Source organism: Vicugna pacos, chromosome 25 (assembly GCF_048564905.1).
Source record: "Vicugna pacos chromosome 25, VicPac4, whole genome shotgun sequence".
NCBI classification, from domain to species: domain Eukaryota; kingdom Metazoa; phylum Chordata; class Mammalia; order Artiodactyla; family Camelidae; genus Vicugna; species Vicugna pacos.
The window spans coordinates 34,505,529-34,531,566 of NC_133011.1; the positions used below are offsets into that span (position 1 = coordinate 34,505,529).

General features: G+C 41.7%; 1 protein-coding gene across 4 annotated transcripts in view; it reads left to right on the forward strand.

The window, feature by feature from the left end:
• KHDRBS3 (KH RNA binding domain containing, signal transduction associated 3) overlaps nt 1-26,038 on the forward strand; it is a 145,768-nt gene that overhangs the window by 25,945 nt on the left and 93,785 nt on the right. For all 4 annotated transcript variants that reach the window (XR_012064247.1, XR_012064246.1, XM_072949756.1 and 1 more), the window contains exon 2: nt 25,390-25,508. Coding sequence is in view for 2 of the 4 variants with exons in the window: in XM_072949756.1 (XP_072805857.1) it covers nt 25,390-25,508 (119 nt within the window). In the remaining 2 variants the exon portion in view is untranslated. The remainder of the gene's footprint in view (nt 1-25,389; nt 25,509-26,038) is intronic.

Consider the following 26,038-nt stretch of genomic DNA (forward strand, 5'->3'; position numbering starts at 1 on the left):
GGGGAACGGATGGCAGCACATTCCAAGCCATGGAGCCCAGGGGACCATGGGAGATCCTGGGATGGCGAGGAGTCCTGGGTGGACGGCCGTCGTGTGGAGGGGAGAGGCTGCAAGCAGAGTCAGCTTGTCTTAGGTCCACTGAGGGTCGTTACTGCCGGGTGAGTGTGAGTGTTGTCCTGAAAGTAATTGGAGGAATCTTTAAGAATCTTTACTGTTAGGCTCAAAGGATTGTTTTAGCACTGCTGGACCTTGTCACACAGCAGTGCTGAACAAATTGTGTGTTTTTAAAAAGTAGTGTTAAAAAGTTCAATTTGAATGTATCTTACTGTTTGCAGAAGTTGTTACGGTGTGTGCACATGCACAGGTCTGCTGTCAGTCTTACATGTGTTTCTATGTACAGTACATAAGTGTATGAAAATAGGATAGTTTTATATATAAAGTTGTGTCTTTGTATAGTTAAATATATCTGATTTTAATTTGTGCATTTATTGATACGAATCATGCTTTGCTTAGGGGAGATTATTACCATGTTGATCTCAGGAACAGGAAATGAGGGGGAAGAGAATTTTTAGATCTTTTAATTGTTATCACCAAATTACTGAAAAATCAGCTTTATTAGGTATACACAGTGGCTTGTAAGAGGGGTCGTGTTTCTTTCAGTTACTGAGCTGTTGAAATACCCTTCTTATTTTGAATAGATCCTTAGCCTACAGAGGTAGGAAGTTTGAAGACTCACTCCAAATTCAGCTTAGTAGTAAAAACACTTTTAAAAAGGATTAAATTATTACTTGCCTGTACTGTTATTTGTATTCAGCATCCATAGGTTAGAGAAAGTTAGGGACAGCAAGGGTCAGCCTCCTGCCCGGCGTCTTTTGGGAACATGGTGCCATCCTCAGCTCCTGGGCGGGGTGAGAAGTGGAGCAGGATGTGGAAACAGGACTGTGGATCTTCACAGAGCAATTCCATGGTTGGCTGGAAGTCGGGCTACTGCCAAGCATAGAAGGAGCCCGTGTCCAGCTGAGGCTGCTGGGCAGCGCCCCGCTCTCAGGACAGTGGGCCGTGTAACGTGCGTGGCCAGAGGGCGTGTCTTGATTACGACTGCAGACTCAGCGTGTGAGTAATTGCTCCTCGTAGTTGATGCTTAAGAAGCATTTTCTGAGAGGAAGTTGGTGAGTGTTTGTGCCCAGCTGATCCTGGGTCCGCACCCAGCAATGCTGATGAGCAGCTGTGAATTAGATACGTTGCTTTCCTGAGTGTTCTCTATTGTTCTGAAAATCGCAGGAGATAGCATGTTATTAAGGCCCAATAAATTGCCTGCAGACTGTGGTTGCCCAGTTAGTGCACGGAAGCGGCCGTTACGATGCTGATTCATATTTAGGTTTATTGTTGTCACAGTGAGAGGGCTTCTTGTTTTCTTTGCTGATTCTCCCCAGCCCCTCCGCCCCGAGTCCTTTACCAAGCCTGCCTCCCTCACTGGACAGGAGCTCCCAAGAGGTCAGGGCGGATTTTTGTCTCTCCACCGCTGTCTCGCTCACGGTGCGGGGCAGATGGCAGGATTCAGTCCATTTAGTGACCAGCGGACAGGCTGAGTGTCTGTTTTAGTGCCCTGTTCTTTTGACATCTTTGCCTTCCCTGGCTCTGGGCCAGCGCTGCTCTGTCTGTGCAGCTCGGTCTCCGCATCCGAGGCCTCAGCTGCAGTTGGGTTCTCCTCCACGTCACTGCCCTGTCCAGAGGCTCTGCTTCCTGTGGTTTTCCTAGCCCCGCAGGCCAGGCGTGCTCCTTGGGGTCTCTGCGTGTTTATGACAGTTCTTTTCCAACTGTGCCCCTTTCTAGTTATATGGCCTTGAGCAAAATGAGGTTGACAAAAGTTTTATTGTAAGGATTAATTTTTTTTTAATTACAGCCGTTTGTGTTGCAGATGCAGAAACACTTTAATGTTACCTTGTTACAGAGCCTTATCACAGCCCTAATCCCTCCAGTTGCACCAGAAGTCACCCCACGTGTCTGGGAAGGACTGGGGTTCTTACTTGGGAAGGAGAAGCCATGGGGGTCTGTACCTATACATGAAGGGCAGGTGCCTTATAAACCGAGGCCCGCGACTGTTTCGATGACCCCTCCAGCTCTGAAAACGGGCATGTCTACCCTGTGTCCCCTATTTTTGACGTATGTTGTCTAGAATTTGGGTTTGTAGCTTTTTTACCGTAAGAAATCGATTGTGCTTTGTTAAGTGCAGTCTTCTGGTTCAGGAAATGTTACTTGGAGGAAAAGGCCTGCCCTTCCTCCCTCCACACCTACGTGGATGTCTGATCCTTTGAAACCTGTGACCTCAGACAAATTACTTCCCTGCTCTGTTCTGGGCTTCTGCCTCCTCACCTTTAAAATTTGCTCACCCCTAGAGAAAGAGAAACTGGAAAAATATGAGCGAGACTTCTCAGTTTGGAAACTGTAACACAAAGCCAAAGTATGATCATTGCCATCATTGTTACTGTTAGAGGTATTGAAACACAGGTGTGGGAGTTGATATTTTTTATATAATTAGGTTTGAAAAGATTAATAGTATGAATGAGTGACTGATACAAGGCGTTGTGTAGTCAGGTGTTAAGAGGAAAGTCAAGGCGTTGACTGAGGGTGCATTACTGAGAGAAGGGACTGTCACCAGAGGTTGAAGTTCTGATGGAGAATTGTTCTTTATTTTTTTATTGGATTTTTTAAAAAACAACTTCTTTGCTTAACACCTTTAGGTTTAAACACAGATCAGTAAAATAGACAATGACAATAATAGCACTGGAAGCAAATGCCATCTGACGTTTGACTTCACGGAGCTAATATTTATTTAATGTGTGTTATATGCCACTTGATACGTGTAGTTATTTTGAATGATGTTTTAGAACTAAATAAATAATTTTTAACATTTTATCATTTCTCAGAGGACGGAATGTGTATCGTAGCACCATTTTCAGAGTTTGGGAGTGTCGGCGGGGGGCAGGGAGGATGAGTTTAGTGGGCACGTGGTGGCTTGTGTTGACCAGGACATCCAGGCGAGGGAGGCCAGTAGGCGCTGCAGCACGGCACACACAGACGGGAGGGAGCCTCTCTCTTTTCCACTCTCTCTAGCAGTGGACCCTCATCTGAAAGTGGGGTGCCAGAGCTTACCCCTTTGTGGACAGTGTGAAGGTTAAATGAGGTAATTGGTGTAAAATGTCTTAGGCACAGGACGTACTCAGTTCAGTTGGCTGGTGAGGTATTGATGAAAGGGGTCTGACCCAGTGAAAATGGTGTGGGGCCACCAGCACTTAAGTGGCAGATAAAGCTGTGACAGTAGACAGAATCCAAAAGCAAACCCCATAGGCCCACATGAGAAGGCAAACGTTTGCCCACAAAATCTGTAAATATAACTGAAGCAGAGTCCACTGAGGGAAGAAACAGAATGCAGGGGAAATTTGCATGGACAGTGTCTTGTCATTTTCTTAAGCTTCATTCAAATTAAGAAAGAATTGTTTAAAATAAGAACCTTTTTTTTTTTACTAGGAGCCTGGTTGGTGGCTTGTACGGGAGGTAATTCTGTTGACCAGTATGGAAAAGTCCATGTTTTAGAATCTTGTTTGTGTTTGTGACGTGTTCAGGGTTCACAAATGTCAACGTATGATAATAATTTGTGACATTAAAAAAAGGAAGAGAGCTTGGGAATGTTCATCTGTTCACTTACCTTATGCTTATCGTCCTCATGCTAACCTTGTCCTTGGGCCAGGTGTGACGTAGGGAGCAGCGGGAGCCAGACAGGACTCCTGCTCAGGTGGAACGGGGACTGCAGGGGAAGACGGGCAACGTAAAGGCGAACGCAGAGGGGGTGCCCGCTGACGCCGAGTCCGCTGAGGGCGGTGGGCATTGTCGGCAGTGGCAACGGGAGGGAGGCTCTGAGGAGGACCGCACAAAAGCTGGCGGGGAGGAGGAGACTGCCTGGTGAGAGCTGGGGCGTCGCCCAATGTGAGTTTTCATCTTGACCACAGGAAGACTAGGACTAGCTACCTGGGAGCAGCTACAAAGTCTGCTTTGTTTTTGGCCTTTTGTGGTTTTTGAAAACATAGAATCTAACAATCTCTGATGTCGCCTGCTCTTAGTTGTAGTTATTTGCTCTGAGGAAGGGGTGGTTACGTGACTTGAGACCACCCCAAACGTGCAAACAGGTATTTTAAAAAGAAGGTTTTGAATGATTATTGCCTTCCTCACTGAGGATGGAGCTAGAAATTGTAGTGGGAACAAACTTCGGTGGGAACTGTGAAGGCTTGTTTACATGTCTGCCACGGACTAGGTGTAGAAGGCAGTGGTTACTAACCATTTTGCCACCAAGCCTTAATTTTATCTAATCCCACATCACATTCCCAATACTTTGAAAAACTGCAAAGTAACAAATTGAGTTTCTTAAATAATAATAGTAACAGATCCACTTACTGAGGACCTACTGCATGCCAGACCCAGTGGTCAGCATTTTGCAAATAATTTAATTTTTCCCACAGTGCTGCCAGGTAGGTACCTACAGTCAGAGAAGTCTAATTGCTCAAGGTCTTACACACGGTTTTGGATTCTGTCTCCTGATCCTAAAACCACACTTTCTCTGTCATGAAAGACATTCCTAATGCAGTAGAGCGGCCCACCAGTTTCACCTAAAAATGTTTTTGTTGGAGCCGTAGGTGTTGTTAATGCTGTTGGATGTCTCTCTCTGAACGCGCTCCTCTTTGCTGTTCTTTGTGACAAAGAGAAGCCTGTGTACAGCCCTTCTTCGGGACGCCATGTCAGCAAACAGCCGTCTCAAGGGAAAACACTCATGTGCCTGTTCCAGTTGTTAGCTGAACCAGCCACTTTTTTCATAAAAATCTATTTTTCCTCGAAAGATTGGGATTGACATATTGATAAAGATTATTCAGGTGTGGGTATTTTGCAGACTTTTTCTCAAAAATGAAATAAGTTCGCCTTTACTTCAGGTTAAGTAGCTATATTTGTTGTCAGTGATAAAATTTGAGCTTTCAAATGAATTCGAACTCTTGAAATTCTAACCACATGCTTCACTGTTTCCTAATACTTAAAGACTGATGAGTGTAGTGATATAAACAAATACGCTTTTAAAATATTGTAAAATGAAAGTATTTGCTATTCGAAGACTGCACAGAGAGCCGGTATTTTTCAAATGATCATGTATGTTGTTATAAAGTCATGCATGAATAAAAGATTCATTTCAAGTGTAAGATAAGCCAGTGGATTTTAATTAACAGAATGCAAGTCCATTGATACAATTTCACTTCCGTATTGCAACTCACCTTGAAAAGGTTAGTGTTTGTTGAGTTTTGGTGTCCAAAGAATATCCACAGTTACCTGAGAAGCCTGTTAAAACACACCTCCTTTTCCCCCTGTCTGTCTGTGAGGAGTTTTTTCATATACTTCAGTCACAACATTTTGTAATAGATAAAACTTAGAAGAAAATAAGAGAATTCAGCTGTCATTTTTTAACGATAGACATTAAATAAGTGTGCGGAAGTAAAAGTGCCACTCTACTCAGATTTTTTTCCTTTTTGAAAATGTGGTAATTTTTATGAAAATATGTTTTTATGTTAAAATGTGATGGTTTGTTTTGTTGTTTTTAAATTAATGTTTTTAAGTTTCTCAATTTTAATTAAATTATTGTAAATATTGATAAATTATAACACTTAAACAAAAAGCTCTCTGGGGTTCTTAACATTTTGTGTGAGTCTAAGTGGAAGGGATCCTAAGACTGAAAAGATGGAAAGCTCTGGGGCTTGTGAGACTGTGGTTCACATCTATGGTAATGCTTTATACATTTGCAGGGAAAAGTAGAAAACTTTGTCCCATGAATAAATTAAATTTCTTGACCAATAGCTAGTAACACACTGTGTGATGTTCTGGTTGTCTATTTAGTAACTGCTTATTCTATAAACTATTGTTCTAATGTAAGAAAGTAGGCTGTTTTAAAAATTCTTTTGTACATTTAAGATTTTGATAACAGGAAAAAATCACACTGATTTTTAAGGATATATTTTATTGTCTGCTGTACACTTTCCTCACCCACAATCACCAATTTATGATTATTTGAAAAAACAAATAGATTGACAGCCAGATAAATAAGCCTCAAGACTAGAAGCAGCGAATGGAATGCTGATAACCATTTGCCAAAAGCCAGGGATTTCTGTGCTGCAGTAAGAGGATGTAATGGGTGTGGGAGCACTTCGAGTCATAGGTTGTGCTGAATAAATATATGGAGTTATTAGCACTAGACTTGTGGACTGTAACTTACAATTTGCTCCTTTTTATATTTTTTCACTTGATTTTGTTTGTCTTAAAGCAAAATCCATTTTTCATTTACTTTCTGACAGTAATTAAAACACTTGCGTATCTGTTGAACTAATCCACTTAGAAAAGCTCTAGGTATGGAGAAAGAGTTAAGCAGCAAAGAAAACAGAAAGCGGAAAGGAAATATTCAGGTCTTGGATTACATAGTCACAGTGGAGAATGTGACACTTTCGCTGTAGCCAGAAACGTGGACCTTTTATCAGATGTGGGCACAATACCTATTGCTTTCACTTACTAGCTTGAAAGACAAGAAAAGACTCCCCTGTGTTTGTCTACCTCCCTTGGAGACTGAGACAGTATATTTAAAAGTGCCCAAAATATGTTTGTCTGAAGTTCGGTAGGCTCTCAATACATGTTGATTCCTGTCTCCTCCTCTCCTTTAACTGTACCCAGTGTGGGCTATGGCTGAACAGACATTTAATTTACAAAACAGACAAAAGCAAAAACAACACTGACTGAACTCTGAGCCTTTTCTTTTTTTGTAATATTTTCTTTCTTAGAATTCAGAGTTTTTGAACATATTCAGCTGCTGACTTACGAGCACACATAAAGGTGTGATGCCTTGGCATTCGGATTTTTGGAAGTCCACATGAAGTATCAGGCATAATTCTTGTGGTTGTTGGTTCTTGTTTCAGGCAAAGTTTTTTTCTTTTAACATTTTATATGTATGGCTTGTAAAATATCACTTCTGGAAGAATCAAGTGTAGCTATTGAGCAGGAAACTTAAAAGGTATCAAAGATTTAAGAGATCTGAATGCATTTGGAGGAAATAGGAATGAATTCAACAGATTTAAGCTCGAAGTAGATTAGAGGAGAAGAAATAGGAAGTCATACATTTGTAGCCATCCTCCAGTAAGATTTTTTTCTGTTTTACTAGTTGTCCAAACTTGTAGCTTATTAATCCTTTTATTCCGTCCTGTAGAAAAGTTGTAATGTAGTGATTTTTTTTGTTCTTTGATAGATACATAACAGAATTTTCCTTAACACCTTATTTTTTAGTCTCAGAGTAAAATGACCCTGTATTTATAAGAAGGCATTTTGTGGGTACTACTGTGTAGTAATTCTCACTTTTTCCAGTCCTCAGCCCATGGCCTTAGATTTAACGTATAATATTTGAGTTTCTTCACTGAAATTTGTACCAGCACATCTTGTATTTTTTGCATGAATTATTGGAGATTTTTAACTCGCTTCACTCTTCTGATGCAAGTGTTAAAGGGCCTGTAGAGGGTCTCAAAAACCACTTTTTACTTAAAAGCTTTTTCACAGCAAAGGAAATCATAAACAAAATGAAAAGGTAGCCTATGGACTGGGAGAAAATATTTGCAAACGATACTATTGACAAGGGATTAATTTCCAAAATATACAAATAGCTCATCAAAAAAACCCCAAACAACCCAATCAAAAAATGGACAGAAGACCTAAATAGACATTTCTCCAGAGGAGACCTACAGATGGCCAGGAGGAGGCACACGGAAGGATGCTCAGCATCACTGGTTATTAGAGAAATGCACATCAGAACTATAAAGAAGTGTCTCCTCACGCCGGTCAGAATGGCCATAATCAAAAAGTCTATAAATACTAAGTGCTGGAGACAGTGTGGAGAAAGGGGACCCTCCTACACTGCTGGGGAGAGAGCGGTGCAGCCACCACAGAGAACAGCATGGAGGTTCCTTAGAAAACTAAAAATAGCTACCATATGATCCAGCAATCCCACTCCTGGGCATATATCTAGAAAAACTCTAGTTTGAACAGATACGTCACCCCACTGTTCATAGCAGCACTATTTACAATAGCCAAGACATGGAAACAGCCTAAATGTCTGCCGACAGATGAATGGATAGAGAAAAAGTGGTATGTATACACAATGGAGTATTACTCAGCCATAAAAAGAAAGAAATAATGCCATTTGCAGCAATGCAGATGGGCCGAGAGATTATCGTATTAAGTGAAATAAGTCAGACAAATATCGTATCAGTTATATGTAGAATCTAAAAAAAATGACATAAACTTATTTACAAAACAGAAAGAGACTCATAGACATAGAAAACAAAGTTATGGTTACCAAAGAGGAAAGGGTGTGGGGAAAGATAAATTAGGAGTTTGGGATTAGGAAATACACACTACTATACGTAAAATAGATAAACAACAAGGACCTATCATATAGCACAGGGAACTATATTCAGTATCTTGTAATAGCCTATAATGGAAAAGAATCTGAAGAAGTATACATATGTACACATATGTACACGTATATATAACTGAATCATTTTGCTGTACGCCTGAAACTAACACAACATTGTAAATTAACTGTACTTCAATTTTAAAAAGGTTAAACCCCCCTCGCTTTTTCTTTATCACATTTGTTGATCCTCTGCAGCCTTTATGTGGCATCCTTGTCTATTAAAGTAGTTTAACCTTAGCACAAGTAGCTGTGGCCACTAAAGCATCACTTAGAGCAGAGCAGCCATCGGGCGTTGCTGTGCGACGCAGTTTCTCTTTCTGAACCACGACTCTGGCTCTTCCTGCCCCTGCCCCACATCAGGCCTCCTGAGGCTTCCAGTCCTGTCGTAAAGGAACTGCTGCCCAGTCTGTGTCCTGTCTCCCCACCTTCTCAGCGGTGTCACCAGATATTCTCCACCTTTGAACCTGGCGCGCCTGTGTCTGCTTCTCTGTGTTTTGTGCTGTGACCGTGGGTCTGCCTGCAGTCTGGCTCAGGCTGCACCCCGTGCCTAGGGTTCCCCGTCACGTAACCCGGCCTGTTCTTTTAGGCTCGGCTGAAATACCACTTATTCTCAAGCCCCTGGATCTTTTGACCTAGAAGCGTTTACTACCCCTGTAAATTTTGTAGTACTTCAACTGTACTTAAAATGTAAACTTGGCTTTGTGAGTATCCACATGTAGTTTTTCCTAAAGTGTGTATTTCTTGAGAATAGGGTCAGTATCATTAAGAAGTCCCCAGTGTCTCCTGAGCCCCGGGTCGTCTGCCTCCCGAGTCCACGTGTGCTTGTCACCCACCCAGCTGCTGCTCGGAGCCCTTAGGTATTTGTTAGGGAGTGTGGACAGCGTGTCGCAGGTAACAGCTGCTGGATGAAGAGAAAGCACCTGCACTTGATGGCAGCTCTTTCAGGTGGTCACAGGCCTTTCCCCTTCCTTTTTAGTGTTTAGCTGTATTCCAGATCTGTGCTCTGGTAACTTCTAGCCACTTGAGGCTATTTAAATTTAAATGTTAATTAATTCACTCATTAAAATGAAATAAAACTAAACATTGAGTTCTTCAGCCATACTCGCTGCACCTCAGGTGCTCAGTGGCCACGTGTGGCTGGAGACCACTGTGTCGGGCATTTCCACCATCCCGGACAGTTCCCTTAGCACAGCGCTGGTCCAGTGGGCGGCTTTGACTCCTGTCTGGGTGATCCCTGCACACGTGCGGTAGGACTGTGTGATGAACTCCAGCACAGGAATAACCTGGTAGACAGACAGCGTCCTATGGGAATACGCCAGTGCACACTGTTATGAAACACTTTCCAGTTCGTTATTTCCTTGTTAGGTCATCCCAGCCGTTTTCTGCAGATACTGTGCAAATGCAAGAGTTTGTGAACTGTCCTGGAGACACTTCCCTGTACTTAGCACAGCACCCTCACCACCCTGCGGCAGATATGTATCCCCAGAAACTCTGAGTGTAGAGAGTTAGCCGCACCGCAAGAGGCAGAAGGGAAGCCTAGCCTCGTAGCCCTCTTGCAGTCACAGTTTGACGTGTTGCCTGTGATGACCGGAGCTTCTGCACCTTACCTCTCCTGCTTGGAGGTACCCGCCTGCACAGTAATTGCCTTGGGGCCCTGGCTGCAGTCCCACTGATATTTGAGTAGCTCTTTCAGGTTGTGGATGTTTTCTTCCCCAGTGGTCTCATTTAATTTCCACCTCAAGTAAGTAAGGTAGTAGGCGATCCTCATTTGGCAGGCAATGAAACTGAGTTTTCGGAGAGGATAAGTAACTCACCCAAACAAACATAAGCAAGGATGGATAAACAATAAACATGTTAGGACGGAACCTCCAGCCTCACATTCAGAGCCTCCTAGACTCACAGCACCCACACCCTTCCCAGCGGGGGCACCACCACAGCCGGCCCTTTCCTCATCACAGGACACTCTGGAGAACTCTGACCTCTTTCAATGATCTTTGTCTTTATTTCTAACTACATTAATGCTTAAATTTTTCATTTTTTATTAACCTTCTCTTCTTATATGGCTCTGCTTGGATTAATATACAGAAATCTGGAGTTGCAGGAGGGTAGAGTTTGTTATGCACACGGCATGGCGCATGGGGTATGTTATTCATCTGCACTGCTCTGGAAACCCGATCAGTGGGTTGATAGTCAAGGGCCCTCTGATCTGCTCATTTTTCCCCAGTGTCATGCTGTAAGTAAATGTTGGTCTGCGATTTGAACCCCATGTTTTTATTAGTTTTTATTACTTCAAGTCTCACTAAATTGAGCTCTCCTTCTCGTATGATCATTAATTTATACTCTCAATGCAGGTGTTGAGAAGCTAGACAGTTGTGCTTGTCTGGAGACTGTGGGTTAGCGTGCTGTTCTGGGAGGGCCATAGGCAAGAACAGGTGACAGAACAACTCGATTAAGCATTCACTTAGGGCTATTTTTGAATTTTCCTCTAAGCAACTTAGTTTTACATTCATTTTATGCTCATGTTTTGGCTTCATTTGTTCCCAAGCTTGAGATCGTGGGAATTAAAGGACTTGGCTGGTTGTAGCATTTGTATGTGATACCTGCAATGTAGTCCTTTTGTCAGAGGCATAATTAACAATATGATTTGTACGTCTCCTGCCTTCTGGTATTCACAACACAGTTTGTAAACTTAATTAGTTCTTGGAATAGCAAATGCTTTGAAGATGATAAACACTTTCCCTCTGAATAATGTGTTGAATGGTTATATATTCACAGAAATTTACTCTATGCTACTCAAATTAGGATGCTGATAGGTATGTTTCTCAAGGTAAACATCACCTGCAGTTGCATATTCCCAGATTACGCTGTCTTCCTGTGCTTTTCATGGGGGAAATCAGGAATGGAGCTTAGATAATTCAGCCTCCAGGATATTCATTATGGTTCCATTGTATGGAGAACATCTATGCCAATGTCATTACATAGATGCTGTTTTTCCAAATGCTGATGGTGATCGTTATGATGTATAACGGAGGTGGAGTGGGGAATCACGCCCACCCCCACCGCAGTACTCAGTTACCCCTGCTATTGAACTAGAGGAACCAGAGGAACCAGAGGAAGGGGCTGGATGCCATTAGATCAGTGGCTTCCAATCCCACAAACTTGGGTTTCCCCCCATTTTTCACACCCGTAGAAAGGAGGGCTCAAGATGGCTCAGTGACTTGCCCGAGGTTCCCTTGCGGTGCAGCCCGGGCTGCCCCTCCGACACCCATGTCCTCCCTACCACTTTACTGCCTCGTTTGCGGTTGGTTGGGTCCCTCCAGGGCCCTCCAGAAGGCCCAGCATGGTGCCTGGCACATCGAGCTGAGACTTCCCGCCTGTTGATTCCGGGGACTTCCTCTACATCTCCAGGAATTTACCGAGGTGGTGTGTCCCTCAGGGTCTAGTCAGGTAAACAAGCCCACCGGGTGTTGCAACAGAAGATTCAAGATGAAGAGTCGGTTGGAGAGGTGCCAGATGACTGAAAAGCAAATGAAGGATACTGAAGTGACGCCGAAATAGTCACACCAGCTCTGCCAGGAGCCGCACCTTTGGGGCTGGAGGAACAGAGGTACCCGTGGGGCTGGACCAAGACCCCGTCGGTCTGGTTGCTTAGGAGCTTGGAAGGGAGCTCACAGGGCAGCACTCAGGCTCTGAGGAGAGGCTCTTGGCTTGCTGAGGGGGTGCAAAGAGTATGGTTCTGGGGATGTGGGGGCAATCACTGTCATTGCCAGGATTTGGAGGCACTGTGTTTGGTACACTGCTAGGAACTGTGACAAAGTGGAGGAGACGGTCCCCCTACCCACCTCGTCCCCTGCCCTGGCAGAGGAGACACAGGGCTCGCAGCGTCCCTGGCCGGTGTTCTTGCACAAGGTGTGGGTGGGTGTGTATGGAGCTGAGAGAGAATAGCTTAGTAACCGGCATGGGCTGTTTGTTTATGAAAATGAAAGCTAGATGACTTGCTTTTTACTTATTTAATTCAAACTTTGGATATTCTTAAAATTCATCAAGTTTTACTGTGCCTCTCCATGAAGGAGATCATCATTCACTCTCATGCACTCAAATATTTTTTGAATGCATGTTATATTAATGGTATAGAACTAAGTACTGGGCATGTGATGATTAATAACAAACACAGTTTTATGTGTGTAAAAGCTAGTCGATGAGACATGACAAGGACATATGTAATCTCAGGGTCGAAAGGAACCTTCAAGTTCAACTTGCCATCAGATGATTGTAACATTCCAGCCTGTACTGGTCAGGCCTCTATAGATGAACTTCAAATCTCTCTAAGGTGGCTATTTCCATCTTTGGGAAATACTATTTTTAGGATCTTTATCTCTAAAATTTGAGTGGTAGCTCCTTTCTCTGTTATTTCTACCTTTTGGTTTTAATTTGATGCCACTGGCCTTCTTACTGACCAAATCTAATCTCTTTTATATGACATACAGAAATATTTGTATATAGTTAATGATTCTCTCCTGAATCATTTCTCCTTTTGGATAAGCATTTTCCATTATTTCAGTTGGTTTTCCTAGACAGTGCTTTTCAACTTCTTCATGTTGTTTTTCTCCTTTAGAGAGCCTTTTTAGACACTTTTTTCTCTAGTCATCCTCCTCCTCTTGCCCCCTTCCCCAGTGAAATAGTGGTATGTCTGAGTATATACTGTGGCCCTGTGGTGAGCTGGTAATCACTGGTGCTGTAAAATTGGTAAATTCTCAGAAGTGGTCCCAAGGAACAGGTCTCTGGAATCCTGGCCATGTTACTAGTCTTCATGTTCTCGTTACTCGTTCGTAGAACAGATCAACACATTATCCCACCTCTGTGTTTAAGAAAAGATGATACAGGACAGTCAGACGTCAACCAACCTGAGATACTGACTGTTAGTTTTAGTCTGTGTTTATCTTTTGATTCTGTCTCTTTCGCCCAGGGAGGCCACACAGTGCAGTTCTGCAAAGGTAAAAGCTGTCTGTATATTCAGCCTTAAAATAGATGAGTCAGTTGTCAGTAGATTTGACAAGTGGAACCCACTAGCGTACATACTTGCATAACCAGATACTTCATGGTTGAAGGGCTGAATGAAAACAAAGGGATGCTATTGACTGGCTTTAGCATATTTTCCTGTGAGATCCTAGATGATTTTAATGTACAGCTTGGTCTAGAATGTGAAGATCTATACCTAACTTGACAAAAAGAAAACCCCAGTGGGAATGTCCACTGTGAAGAGATAGCATCTGACTCCTAAGGAGAAGGAAAGTATAAAATGTGACTGGAGAATGAACTCGTTCGGGTAACACTTCCTGGCTTTAAACTGACATGGGAAAGCGCCCTCGTTTTCAACACTTGAGTGTATCTCTGCTCAGGTGTTTCCTGCCCTCAGAGGCTGGAACTATTAAAGCGGATACCGATGGATTATCTATCAGTGTCTTAACTTTCTATGATGATTAAATCTAAGTGATAAAATACATGTTTCTGCTGTAATTGTATTTTGTCTTCAAGAAGTGTTTTATGCCCGTTTGGCAGTTTTTAAGTAGCACAGAAGAGCACTGAGTTATGAGGGAAATAGACTATTTTAGGCATATTGTGTGTTTTGTATTAATATTAAGCTGCTTTTTTTTTTAAAGAGATGTTCGTTATTCCAGCATATATATCTGTTATGGTTTGGTCGATATGCCTTTTAAACAGCATTGGAGTAGACGCTCTTTGGGATCTGGTTGCAATCCTTGATCACGCTACTTATTTTTAGAGTTCTTTTTATAAAAGTGACCCTATAGATAATCATTTCATGAAAAAAAATGGTTTAATATCTTAAAGATTATTTCCCCTAATTATTCTCTTTGCTGCATTAATAGAGATGGATTAGGATTATGAAACTGACTAAAAATGTTTAGCCCAAGCATGATTCTACCCCACTTTGAATTCATTTTGAATAGTCTGTCCCACCCATAGAGTTTGTATTATTGCATATCTAACCAGTATTAAATATTCATTGGTAATCTTATTACATATGAAAGTAATAGCGAGCAAGGTGCTCGTATTATATGATATGGTTGTTATAGAATATCATTAGTACAGTCATATTTCTATCTCAGAGTGTGATAGTGCCAGCGGGATAAATGAGAAAGACATTGAATCTTCACACAGAGGAAATGGGTTTTATAATGAGTGCAGTCTGAACAGAACTAATCTCTTTCTTGGAACATTACTTCACCTAATCATAAAACCTTTTTTAATTCAAATCCTTGCAGGGTTCTAATTGGTGACCTCTGGAGCCTGATAATTGTTTAAGATAGCTGGTCTTTTGCAGTATACTTAATGATGTCTGCAATTAAAAGTGAGAAATGTGGTTTAACCCTTAGGCAGGTGTAAGTAAAAAGTGGAGTTTCCCTTTTTCAGTCTTCAGCAGTTATTTCCCTTCCTCCTCCCAGGAGTTGCTGACTTCAGTCGTCAGTAACTTGAATTAACCTAATGCACTGTTTTCTTCGATTAGTCTGTGGGTTTCCTGAATCTTCATTTGACAAATGTATTGGGTTAAATTAAGAGTAATCCTGAATCATCTGGAATAGCCAAGGGGTGGGTCTGTGGGGAGGCGAGAAATCCTGGCCTCTCTTTGCTCCGTTGTCTAGGTCCACCTTTCTGCTCGTCTTCTTGTAGAAGCTGAGACATTTCTGTGCAGCCAGTTTCAGTGAATATTTATTTCAGAGCTTTCCTCTGTACCAGCTGAAAATGAGTCAATACAGGTAAATTTGCCAGTGTTAGCCATTAGGACTGGTAAACGTGCGGGTGACCCCGAGCCCCATCGTCCCTCTTCTCCACCACTGTGAGTGGAAGCACACTGGAAATTAGTTTGTGCTGTTGTACACTTATTATGCTTTTATTTTCTTCCATTGCTTCTGATATATTTCTCAGTAAACAGCAGATACTCAATGAATGCAGTTGACTGACTGTTCCTATAAAATCCTGTTGATATATTGGAGGTGGAATTTAATCTTTATATTACCATTATATTTGGAAGGTTTTGATTTGTTTTGAAGTGCCCACAAAGATCAATCAGTCAACCTAAGACAGAAATAGAAAATTTTATTTGTGCTAAATTGGGGATTATAACCTGGGAGCATCCTCTCAGAACGCTCCAGGAACTGTTCTGCCTGTTAGAGGCCAAGGCAGTTGTATGTGTTTTTGAGGCAGAGGACCGTATATTAAATGACATACTATGGACTGTTTACGCAGTGCACATCTAAGCTTACAAAGCAAGTAATGGGTCATGGGTCAGCATGATCTCTTACAGGAATAAGAAGGGATGTTGTCTTTCAAGGAGTTGTCTTGTTAATGCTCGGAGAATGTTGCTGTCTGTGGTGAGCAGATGTTTCTGCCAGTGGGGGGGTTTGGCTGATGTATAATGCAGATACACAGTGCACACTAGAGGGGAGAGGTCAAAGAGCACAGAAAATTGTTTTATGTTTAAATTTTTCTTATTTTGCCATAAAATACGGATTTTATTTCACAGAAGCCAGTTGTATGGTATTTTGGAGAAGAGGCAGACCCTTTGAGAGTCAAGACAGTCCTGCAGTGAAACTAGTTCTGCGGCTTACTGAGTGTAAGAAAACGGGGTGATAATTCCTGTCCCAGCTCTCTGAGCACTTGTGTGGGCGTCATGTGTGTAAAGTCTCCAGGGGAGTGTCTAGAACATAGTCAGTGTTCAGCTTGTTAGATTTTTTTTCTCCCAGTTTAGGGAACATCTCATTTCTGATTTCCATTCCTTGGTCTTTACTGTTTGAAAATTGTAAAAACCCTTTGCAGTTAGAAGTTTATTTTGAAAATTGTTAGACTTCAGTAACAAAATCCAGTAACCTACTCATTTCTGTAGGTCTTTGAGTCTTCCCCCTTGTTTAGAAGGTAAATTCATTTCACTGGGGCATTGAATGATCATCATGTCTTGTCTTTGTATTTCTCACTTTCTACCATGATGCCTTTGGTTTGGTGAATGACTGTGTATATTTTAGGGGAAGTTAAAGGGCCTTTTTTTTCTCTTAAATCAATTTGATAAAATTTGTTCTAATAATTCTTAGTACTCATTTTTTAATTATCTGAATTTGAAGTTCTAGAATCATATTGCTTTCATAAATTGTTGAAATCCATTCTACGATGAGATACATGTAAATCAATCATCACTGTATTAAGTAAACAGTGATTTATAGTTACATTATGTATTATAGTTTTCAAATCCCTTTGATAAACATTATTTCTTTTGATACATGTAATAACTTGGTGAGTTTTCCCCCAAAACTAAAAATAATCCGAAGAATTTTTTTCTCACTGAAAATCAGGATCCCTTTACTATAGTAATACCAAGAAACTAGAGGGAGCGTGGATTTAGGAATCAGATACACTGGGGTTGAAATCTTAGATCTGGGTCTGCCCGGGGATCTTAGCTAAGTCACTGGATGTCTGTAAGCAGCTGTAGCTTTTCTGTGCAGTGAAGTTTGTATCTACTCTGCTCTGTCGTTAACAAGAACAAAATACCTGGACAACAGTCAGTAAATAAATTCCAGCTGCCAATAGTGTTGTTATGTTTTTGTTAATTATCCACGATGGTAGAATTACAACTGACTGTTGAACATGGGTTTGAACTATGTAGGTCCGTTTATACACAGATTATTTAAAAACAGCAAATACCACAGAGCTGCCATCCACAGCTGGTTGTATCCTCAGAAGCAGAACTGTGGATACGGAGGAACCGTGGATTTGGAGGGTCAAATTATACATGGATTTTGGACCACAGGGAGGATCAGCGCCTTGACCCCTTCCTTGTTCAAGGTTCAGCTGTAATTCCTTCCTCCTGCCTCCCATTCAGCCTTTTTTCCTTCCTGGAGGAATTTGACTGTCATTTCCTTGTGTGTATGTTTAGTCGTATGCGTTGTGTGTATGTTTAAGGATACTTTGTGTACACATTTTAGCTCTGTCTTTATAAAAATAGGTTTACTTCCAAGCATTTTAATATTTAGAGTATTGACTTTTTTCTGCTCTCTGGATGGCGTATTGTTATGTATTTATGATGAGCTTGTTCATCCTTATTAGATGGTGATACGCATCCACTCTGCTGTGCCGTTTATTTCTGTTTATGGAAGATTATTTGCAAGATCATGAGCTTTATGAATCAATCTAGTCTGGACAGGTTTTAGTATATTCAACTCTGGTTTGAATCTAATAGGTGTTCTGTTAGGTTTGGATTGCTTAAATAAAATAATTCCTTAGAAAACATTTGTCATTTTGGAGGTTAAAAAATTTCTTTTCAGACCAGCAGCCGCAGTAACATTTTAGTCATCTGTCAGATAGAATTTACAGTGGCTGTGAACACTATATATTTTAAGATCAATTCAAATCCTCCAGCTGGGCTCTCGTATTATTTTGAGACAGATTTCTGAATGTTGAGCATGTAGGTATTTTCATTCTTATTTGGACTTCTTGTTTCCTTGCAGATCCAGGCTGACTCCTGTCCTTGAACAGCTTCATGCAGAGTTAAGGGCCTTGAAAGGGGGCTTCTCGGCCAGGTTACTGTCTCCTCAGCGCTTCCCTCTGCAGGCTGGGTTGTATTCTTTATACTCTTCTGAACCTTTCATGGATTTTTATTTTACAGCGTGTAAACGACTAATAAGCTAGGTTTTGCTGTTACTGTACCTTCATGTGAATCCTGACTTGGTACTTAGAAACTGTCCAATCTTTGACAACTTCTTACCCATTTGAATCCTCAGGGTCTTATTCTGTAAAGTGAAGGTGACAGACAGATCATAGGTTCGTTAGAATAAAGAGGGAGAGACTTCCAGTCAAACACGCAGCCCCGTTCCTGGTGAGTCGTTATCAACAAAGTGATAACAATAGTATTTCCTTAGTGCTGTCGTAATAAGTGATTTCTAAAATGACTTCCATTGCTTTTCCGTATTTTGCTGTGTAATATTACATGTGGTAAAATGGGAACTTCTGTGTGTGAAGGAGACATCAGAAACTCTTTTTGAAGCTTCCTTCAGTTTCCCAAGGGTGTAGGGCTGGAGAGCTGCTTTTCGCCCCATGAGGTCCCCTTTCCGCCCTCTGCTCTGTGCCCAGGGGGCCGAGGCGGATGCCGAGGGCTGCATCAGCAGAGGCTCTTACCCTCTGGTCCGCCCCTCCCAGGAGGAGGCCGCCAGCAGGTCTGCAGGAGGAGGTGAGATCCCAGTGTGTGTTCCCTTTGGCGCCTCCCTGTAGGGTCAGCAGGAGCTGGCTACGTCCCCTGCGGGGCCTCTGCAGTGCTGTCTCCCTTCTTCTCCTTTCCCTGCCCCTCTCTGCTTCCAGGTTTGGGGCAGTAACACTTCCCTTCCCAACTACACCACTCTCCGCTGCTACCGTTGCAGGATCTCCACCCCTGTGTATGTGGGCCCTTGGTTAACTCTCTTCAGATTGTCCACTTGAAAGGCTATCTGTTTCCTCTGGAATCCTGTTCCCCGGATCTTTCACCCGAGTAAGAAGAGAGGCTCTAGGAACAGGCAGAGTTGCAGAGTATCAGGGTTTCTCACTAACAATTTCCGATCCCAAAGGATAAATTCCATGTGGGCTCAGCACAAGAATTCATCGGCTCACTAATACATTCTTTCACGGACCTGTTTTGTGAAGAATATTTGTTTTCCTTCACAGAAGCACGATGTACCACAGACTTTACTGGGGGCTTGGCTGCACAGGTTCTAATGACCTGTCGATGGAATGTGCTGGGAAAGTGTCCTGGACTTGGAGTCCTGAGTGTGAGTCTTGGTAATGTTGCCTGCTAATTGTGTGACTTTTAGAAATGTATTTTGTAACTTCTCTTATGTGCAAAATGTGAGTAACAGTTCACTTTGCTGGAATATTGTCAGAGTCATGTGAGATGAAGCGGTGGAAATACTGCACAGCGGGTAGAGCCAGGTGCATGTGTATTGTTTGTGGTGATGAGCGGTGCCTGTGTGCATCTGTGAGCATGAGCCCTGACGACGTGCCCAGCACTGTGAAAGGAGTTAAAAGGGGGAGCTAGCAGTCTTCTGGGGAAGACATTGAGACATTAAGTAGGAAGGCACACTTGTGGTGAGCATTGCACTAGAATGCTGTGTCGTTCAGGATAACTAGGCAGGGGATTCAAAGACAGCCTTTCTAGGAAGTGTTATTTGGGCAGAGGCACCAGAGAGAAGGCTGCTGTTAGGCAGAAGGTCCCCAGGAGACTTCCAGTCTTGGAAAACAAGTGCAGAAGCCGGAGCCCCAGTGAGCTGTGGCTTTAGGAGCTGGGACAGAGACGGGAGTTGTGGGTGGAGGATATGGGAGGGGAGAGGGCACAAGGGCGCCTGTGTGTTTACTCTGATTGGGTCTCAACAAGCGTGATGTCTTCTCTGAATAGGAAGGGTTTGCCTCTCTGATGGCTGTCTGTCCACTTGAACTGTAAATAAACCCTCTAGTTCTGCCCTCCTTGGTTGTCCACGCGACAGATTGTTTTATTATCCAGCTCTGATTTAGTCCGCCTCCTCTCTCTCCACATTCCATCCGTATCATTTGCACTCAGCTGCAGGACCACTTTCCTTAAGGATGGCTCTCATCCCTCACTCTTCAGCGGACAACTTGCAGGATCTCCCTGTTGTTACCGAACCCCAGTAACTCAGTTTTGACATTAGGAACTTAGCCTGCCTTTTCATGCTTTTGTCCTCATTTCTTCTCTTCTGTGTTTGCCAAAGAGAACCAGCCCCTTCTCACTCTGAAGCTGTTCAGTCTTTGTGCAGGAACCCAGGATGTGGGCTCAGGAAACTGAGTTGTCTCAGCTGGCTCACTGACCGGCTCTGCGATCGCAGGGTTCTGTCGTCAGGACTTGTGAGGTTTATTCTATTTTATACTGTTACAGGAGGAAAGGGGAAAGAAAAACAGAGCTGCACGTGTCAGCTGTAGAGTCTAACTCCTCAGATGAAGGAGGCAAACTGGGGTTACCGAGGGTTACTTTACTTCATGGAAGAACTCATTAGCTCTTGCCCTGGCAAGCTCCATTTCTCATCCTTTAAGAATTTAGCACGTTATTTGCTAGCTTCTTGAAAAATTTCCCGATTCCAAAACTGCTAGTGTCTTTTCTGCAGCACTGTGTACATTGTATTTATTGAAATGCCACAGATATTTGTATCTTCTATTCCAAGCCCTCCTCCAGCTTCTCCAGTGTATCAGAACTCAAGCAGCTGTTTCTGGATAGATACCATTTCCTCCCTCTCCCACCATGTGAACCCCATTGCATTTAAAGTATTACTGGATTCTCAAAATATTGCACATGTAATTTTCAGAAACATATCTGTTGCTTCAAATGGGGTAAGCAGTCTAGGTTAATTCCTCATCATAGTTTCAGTGAAAGAATACTTTAATGAAGATTAATAAATGATTAAGAGAGGGTGAAGCTCTGGATTTTCAGCCAAGATGCAAAATATAAACATGGCTAGTTCTGTATAAATTCTTGTTTTATTCTCTTCTAGTATTTTAAAAAAAATCTACAAAAAGACTGGTTAAAGATTTAAATTTTTGCAAATTTAAAGGGTAAAATATTCACATGATTCTAAATTTTAAAGCAGTGTAGAAGAGAGATGCAGTGAAAAACCTCCTATTCCTGTTTCCTCCCGCTTGACAGGCAGCCACTGTTATTTGTTTCTTATGTATTTCAGTAGGGAGATGTTTTCTGTGTGTATACAAGTGAATGTGAATATATATTCTTATAATGTTTTACACAGTGTGTATGTATACACTGAACAATGTATTTCTTGAAGACCATTTCCTGCCAGAACATAAAGAGTTTCCTGATGTTGTAAAGCAGCTGTGTGTGGTTTCATCGTATGGGTGTGCCCTAGCTTATGTAACCAGGCTCTTAGTTATAGACATTTAGATGATTTCCAGTGCTTTGCTATTAAAGACAATGCTGTGAATGGATAACTTTGTACATAATAAATATCTATCCAAGTATATATGTCAGGTAAAATTGTAGACATAGAATTGCTGCAACAAAGGAAAATGTCAATTTAGATGTGCTTGATTCTGTGAGAGAATTTAAGCAGTTTTAATGAAAATTTGCATTTACATTGCTAAATTTTTTTTTATATTGGAAATTTAACTTACTTAAATTCAAAGATTATTTGGCTGCTTTTTAGAGGATTAGTGGATTTGAATGTATTTGGTAGGCTAAGATGATGTGTGGCCCTTGCTTAGGGAGCTTGCGACTAGACCAAGACAAAAACAAAAACGAAGTGGAAAAACAAAAACCAAAGAAGACATAAATGACACTAGATTTGCGGGCTGGCAGGAGTCCGGTGTCCATCGTTTGAAAATACAGCATTTTAATCCCCTACGTTGTCTAAAACCTAGTCACATATTGGCTTATTATTTCTGAGCTGGAAGATGGCGTTTGTCCATTAAACTATGTAACCAACGTAATCTGGGATTAGCGAAAGTCAAATCCCCCATGTGTTCGACCTTGAACATCTGAGTATGTGGTTGCCCTTCATATGCTGCAGTTTACTAAGGTAGGTGTCGAGTGCCAGCCCTTCCCTGGGAAGACCAAGGGAGGGTAGCGTGGATTTTGGAATGTGAAACTCCCAGTTAGGGACAGTTTCAAGATCTCATACATAGGTCATCATGTGCACGCCCCATTATTTTGCATTATGTTTACTGGACTTCATGAACACATCAACCTGCTTATAATCTTCAGTCAAGTAGAAAATACAGAATTGTTGATTGAGCAGTGCCTAAAAACAAAAGTTTTGACCAGTTTTGAATTTCATCCCTGGAGGGCACAGGGCCCTAAGAGAAATACAATAGCCATGATGTAAACCGAAATCTGTTTTACTCCCGTGACAGGGCGGGGGGCTCCCTCCACTGCTGTGTGCTGGGATAGGTGGGGTGTGTTCAAGCCTGCTTGCTTAAACATGGCATCAGTCTTTAACTTTTTAAAATAACTTTTGAACAGTGAAATGTTGTATTTCATCATATTTCAAAGCTTACTTGAGGTAGCAACAAGATTTTTCAGCAATGTAAGACTTGCAAAGTTGACTTTATCTAGAGAGGAAACTAGGTATTTTATATATTTTTTCACTTTTATCTTCCTTTTTAAAATCATAAGCATATCTCAAACTTCAATGTACTACATGCTAAAATACATAATTTTTCTAATTTTTTTAATCTTATCTTTATCACTTTCTGTGTTACTTCAAATGCTAAATAAACGTCACTGATGCAAGGAGTGACATTTTGAATTCTGATGGAGGAAGTAAATATTATATTATGCATAAGTTAAAGTTCTCAGAAGTTTTAAAATTGCTTTGTTATTTAAAAAGAAAATAGTTAAAATCTATTTTGACAAACATACATACATGAAAAATTCTTTTTTCTGTGAAGTTCCAGTGTACCTCATTTTGTTACATCTCCTAACTATGCTAAAGATATTCCCAATTATAGCATAAATGGATAAATAAAAATAATTAGTGTGAAGTTTATTTTCTTTGACTAATTAAAACTGAAGTCATGCATTGTCGTACGCGATGGAGTAGATGACATGTGACTTACTGCTCTTTACTGAGGAAGACAAAACTCATTTAGCTCATAGCCACTATTCTACAATTTTTAGAAGCATTGTGTGTGCATGCACACGTGCTGATTTATTCTTGGAAAATTTCTGAAGGAGTATGTAAGGTTGTAGAGTGTAAGATTATCACCTCTGGAGTGTGGGTACAGGAAAAACTTTCTTTTAATTTTATATCCTATGATACTGTTTTAAATTTTTACTGTATGTATATTTTATAGAAAAATATCAAAATTAAAAGTACCCTTCAAGGGTTTTTGCTTTTTTTTTTTGGACAGTAGTAACAAGAATTACCTATGCTAAGTTTTACATTTAACATATTTCTGTTTCGATGTATGTTATTCCCATGTAGATTCTGTATAGAATGATCAGTTTTACGGGATCAGAACAAGGATAATACAAGACAGCAGACAGAATAATCAATTTATTTGGAGATTCTGTATTTATCTTTATTCTTAGCAGCTTTCGTCAGAAGCTACAGAGCTGATTGGCTGTTCCTTCCTCTTGCCACCCTTTTATCTTCAGGTCCTTTCCCCCTTCTCTCTCCCCCATTGCTCCTTATCCCTCTTGCATTGTGCTCTCTGACACCAACCAACTCTCCAGCACCAACAGATCTGTCTGATGGGGCATAAAAACACAATAAAAGAGACTGCAGTGCATACTGTCTTTAGAGACAGACAGACCTGGGGGTAAATCCTACCTCTGCCAGTTATCAGCAAAGTAACTTTTCTGCATTTCTATTGTCATGTGTTATGAGGATTGAATTTTGTCATGAATATGATGCATATTAAATTTAAATATTCCCAGCTCTACAAGCAAGAGAAATAAATACGTGTGTCCCTTTATACAACAGGTAGCATCTCTCCGTCCTTCTCCCTACTTTGGTCCCTTCTCTGAACCTGGCTACCTTGTGGTCAGTCTGTGGAGGGCAAGTCCATGTCATCATCTGTGCAGCGGTGCCTCGTACACCTATTTGTGTACCCTTTGTCCAGCCAAATGCTATAGGCAATAACGAGAGGAAACAGCATACTGATATTTTCCTAGATCTGGAACTTGCACATAGTAGATGCTTAGTAGTTGATGTTTGTTGAATGAAGAAAAAATTTTTGCCTAAAAGAAGTTTATGTTCTGGGGAGTGTTATCTTACTCCGGTCATACCGCTGGAGCAGAACATCATAGACTGGGTGGCTTATAAACAAGAGAAATGTGTTCCTCCCAGTGCTGGAGGCTGGAAGTCCAAGGTAAGCACACGTGCTGATTCGGTGTCAGGTGAAGGTCCACCTCCTGGTCCACAGATGGCGGTCTTCTCCCTGTGTCCTCCCGTGGCAGAAGGGGTGAAGGAGCTCCATGGGGCGTCTTCTCAGGGTGGCCGTCCCTTCCTGTGAGCTCTAACTTCAGATCTGATTCCTCTCTGAAGCCCTGCCTCCTAGTGCCATCACTCATTCCAACATATGAATGGGATGGGCACAGACGTTGTCTGTAGCAGAAGGGTGCCACATTGTTTTTTTCACCTAGGAGCGAGAGCAGACTTGGGTATAAAGTGCTTTGTGAGTGTCGCGGTGGGAGTGATTGAGTCTCCCTCTCCTGCTCTGCTCTGTTGAGGAAAGGAGGGTCGCCCGTAAACAGTAGTATTTAATGTGGTCGAATCTTGAAGGAGGTGTATGAAACAGATTATCAAAATAACATCACAGGTCGAGAAAAGAGCGTTAACAAAGACATGAACTTGTAGTTGATCCATGTCACCTGTGAGAAGATTTGGTTGGGGAGGTCGACTGACAGAAGGTTGTCTAGGGCTTTTAATGTCATCTTAGAGAATCGATTCTTGATGCGATCCGCCTTGGAGAGCCAGGCAGGGTTGATAAACAGGGATGTCAGTACTTGGTAATGCTTTTTCTTTGCTATGTGATCAGCCTTCTTCTAGGATTCCAGAGGCCTCAAAGAACTTACTTGTATGTCTGTATTTGTTGGCTTCTCCATAGTTCCCCTCCATTAGCTGGGCAGTGGCGATTTGACTCTGTAGGGCCATGGCGTGTGCGTTTTTCCCACTGTACAGGTGAAGAATCATTGATAAAATGGGACCCGTGTCATCACTTGGAACATTGTAGCCATCTAAAGTCCGTATCCTGTATTTGATTTCATGTCACAGTACAGCTGAGGAGAACTCCTGGCCTCTGGAATCTGTCAGACACTTCACTGTTACTTTTTTTTTTTTCCTCCACAGAAATAGAAAAGTTTCAAAAAGGAGAAAGCAAGGACGAAGAGAAGTACATTGATGTGGTGATTAATAAGAACATGAAGCTGGGACAGAAAGTGCTAATTCCCGTAAAACAGTTCCCTAAGGTAAGCCAGTGAGCTCTGCCCTGCAGGTGTGTTCAGCTGTATCACAGGGGAGCAGATGTTACTCTGTTTGGTGTTTTCTTTAGCACAACACCCCGCCCCCATCCCAAAAGGCATGCTTTTAAAATTAGTGAAAAATGTAGTTAGTAGATTCTGTTCTTTCTGTTTGACTTCGGTGTGAGTTATGGAGCCTAAAAATGATGCTCCTGAGTCACATTTTGGACTGTGGACAGTCTGTTAGCGTCTTCCTGCTGTGGTGTCTTCATTTGTAAGATGAGGTTGGATTGCTAAGAAATAAGATTATCCATGTTAAATCTTTAGTATAGAGCACATAAATGTTCAAAGTAGTTTATAATTATTGTAGAAAAAACATTGATTTTTATTCATTGCAAGTGTTATTTCATGTCATTGAGCACAGTTCTAATAGGTGCTTTAAAGTCCATCTAATTCTAAAATCTTGGTCATCTTCTTAGATTTGGCCTAAATTGGTCTCTTTTCACTCTGCTTTTTTCTTTGAGTGTCCGTGTACATGA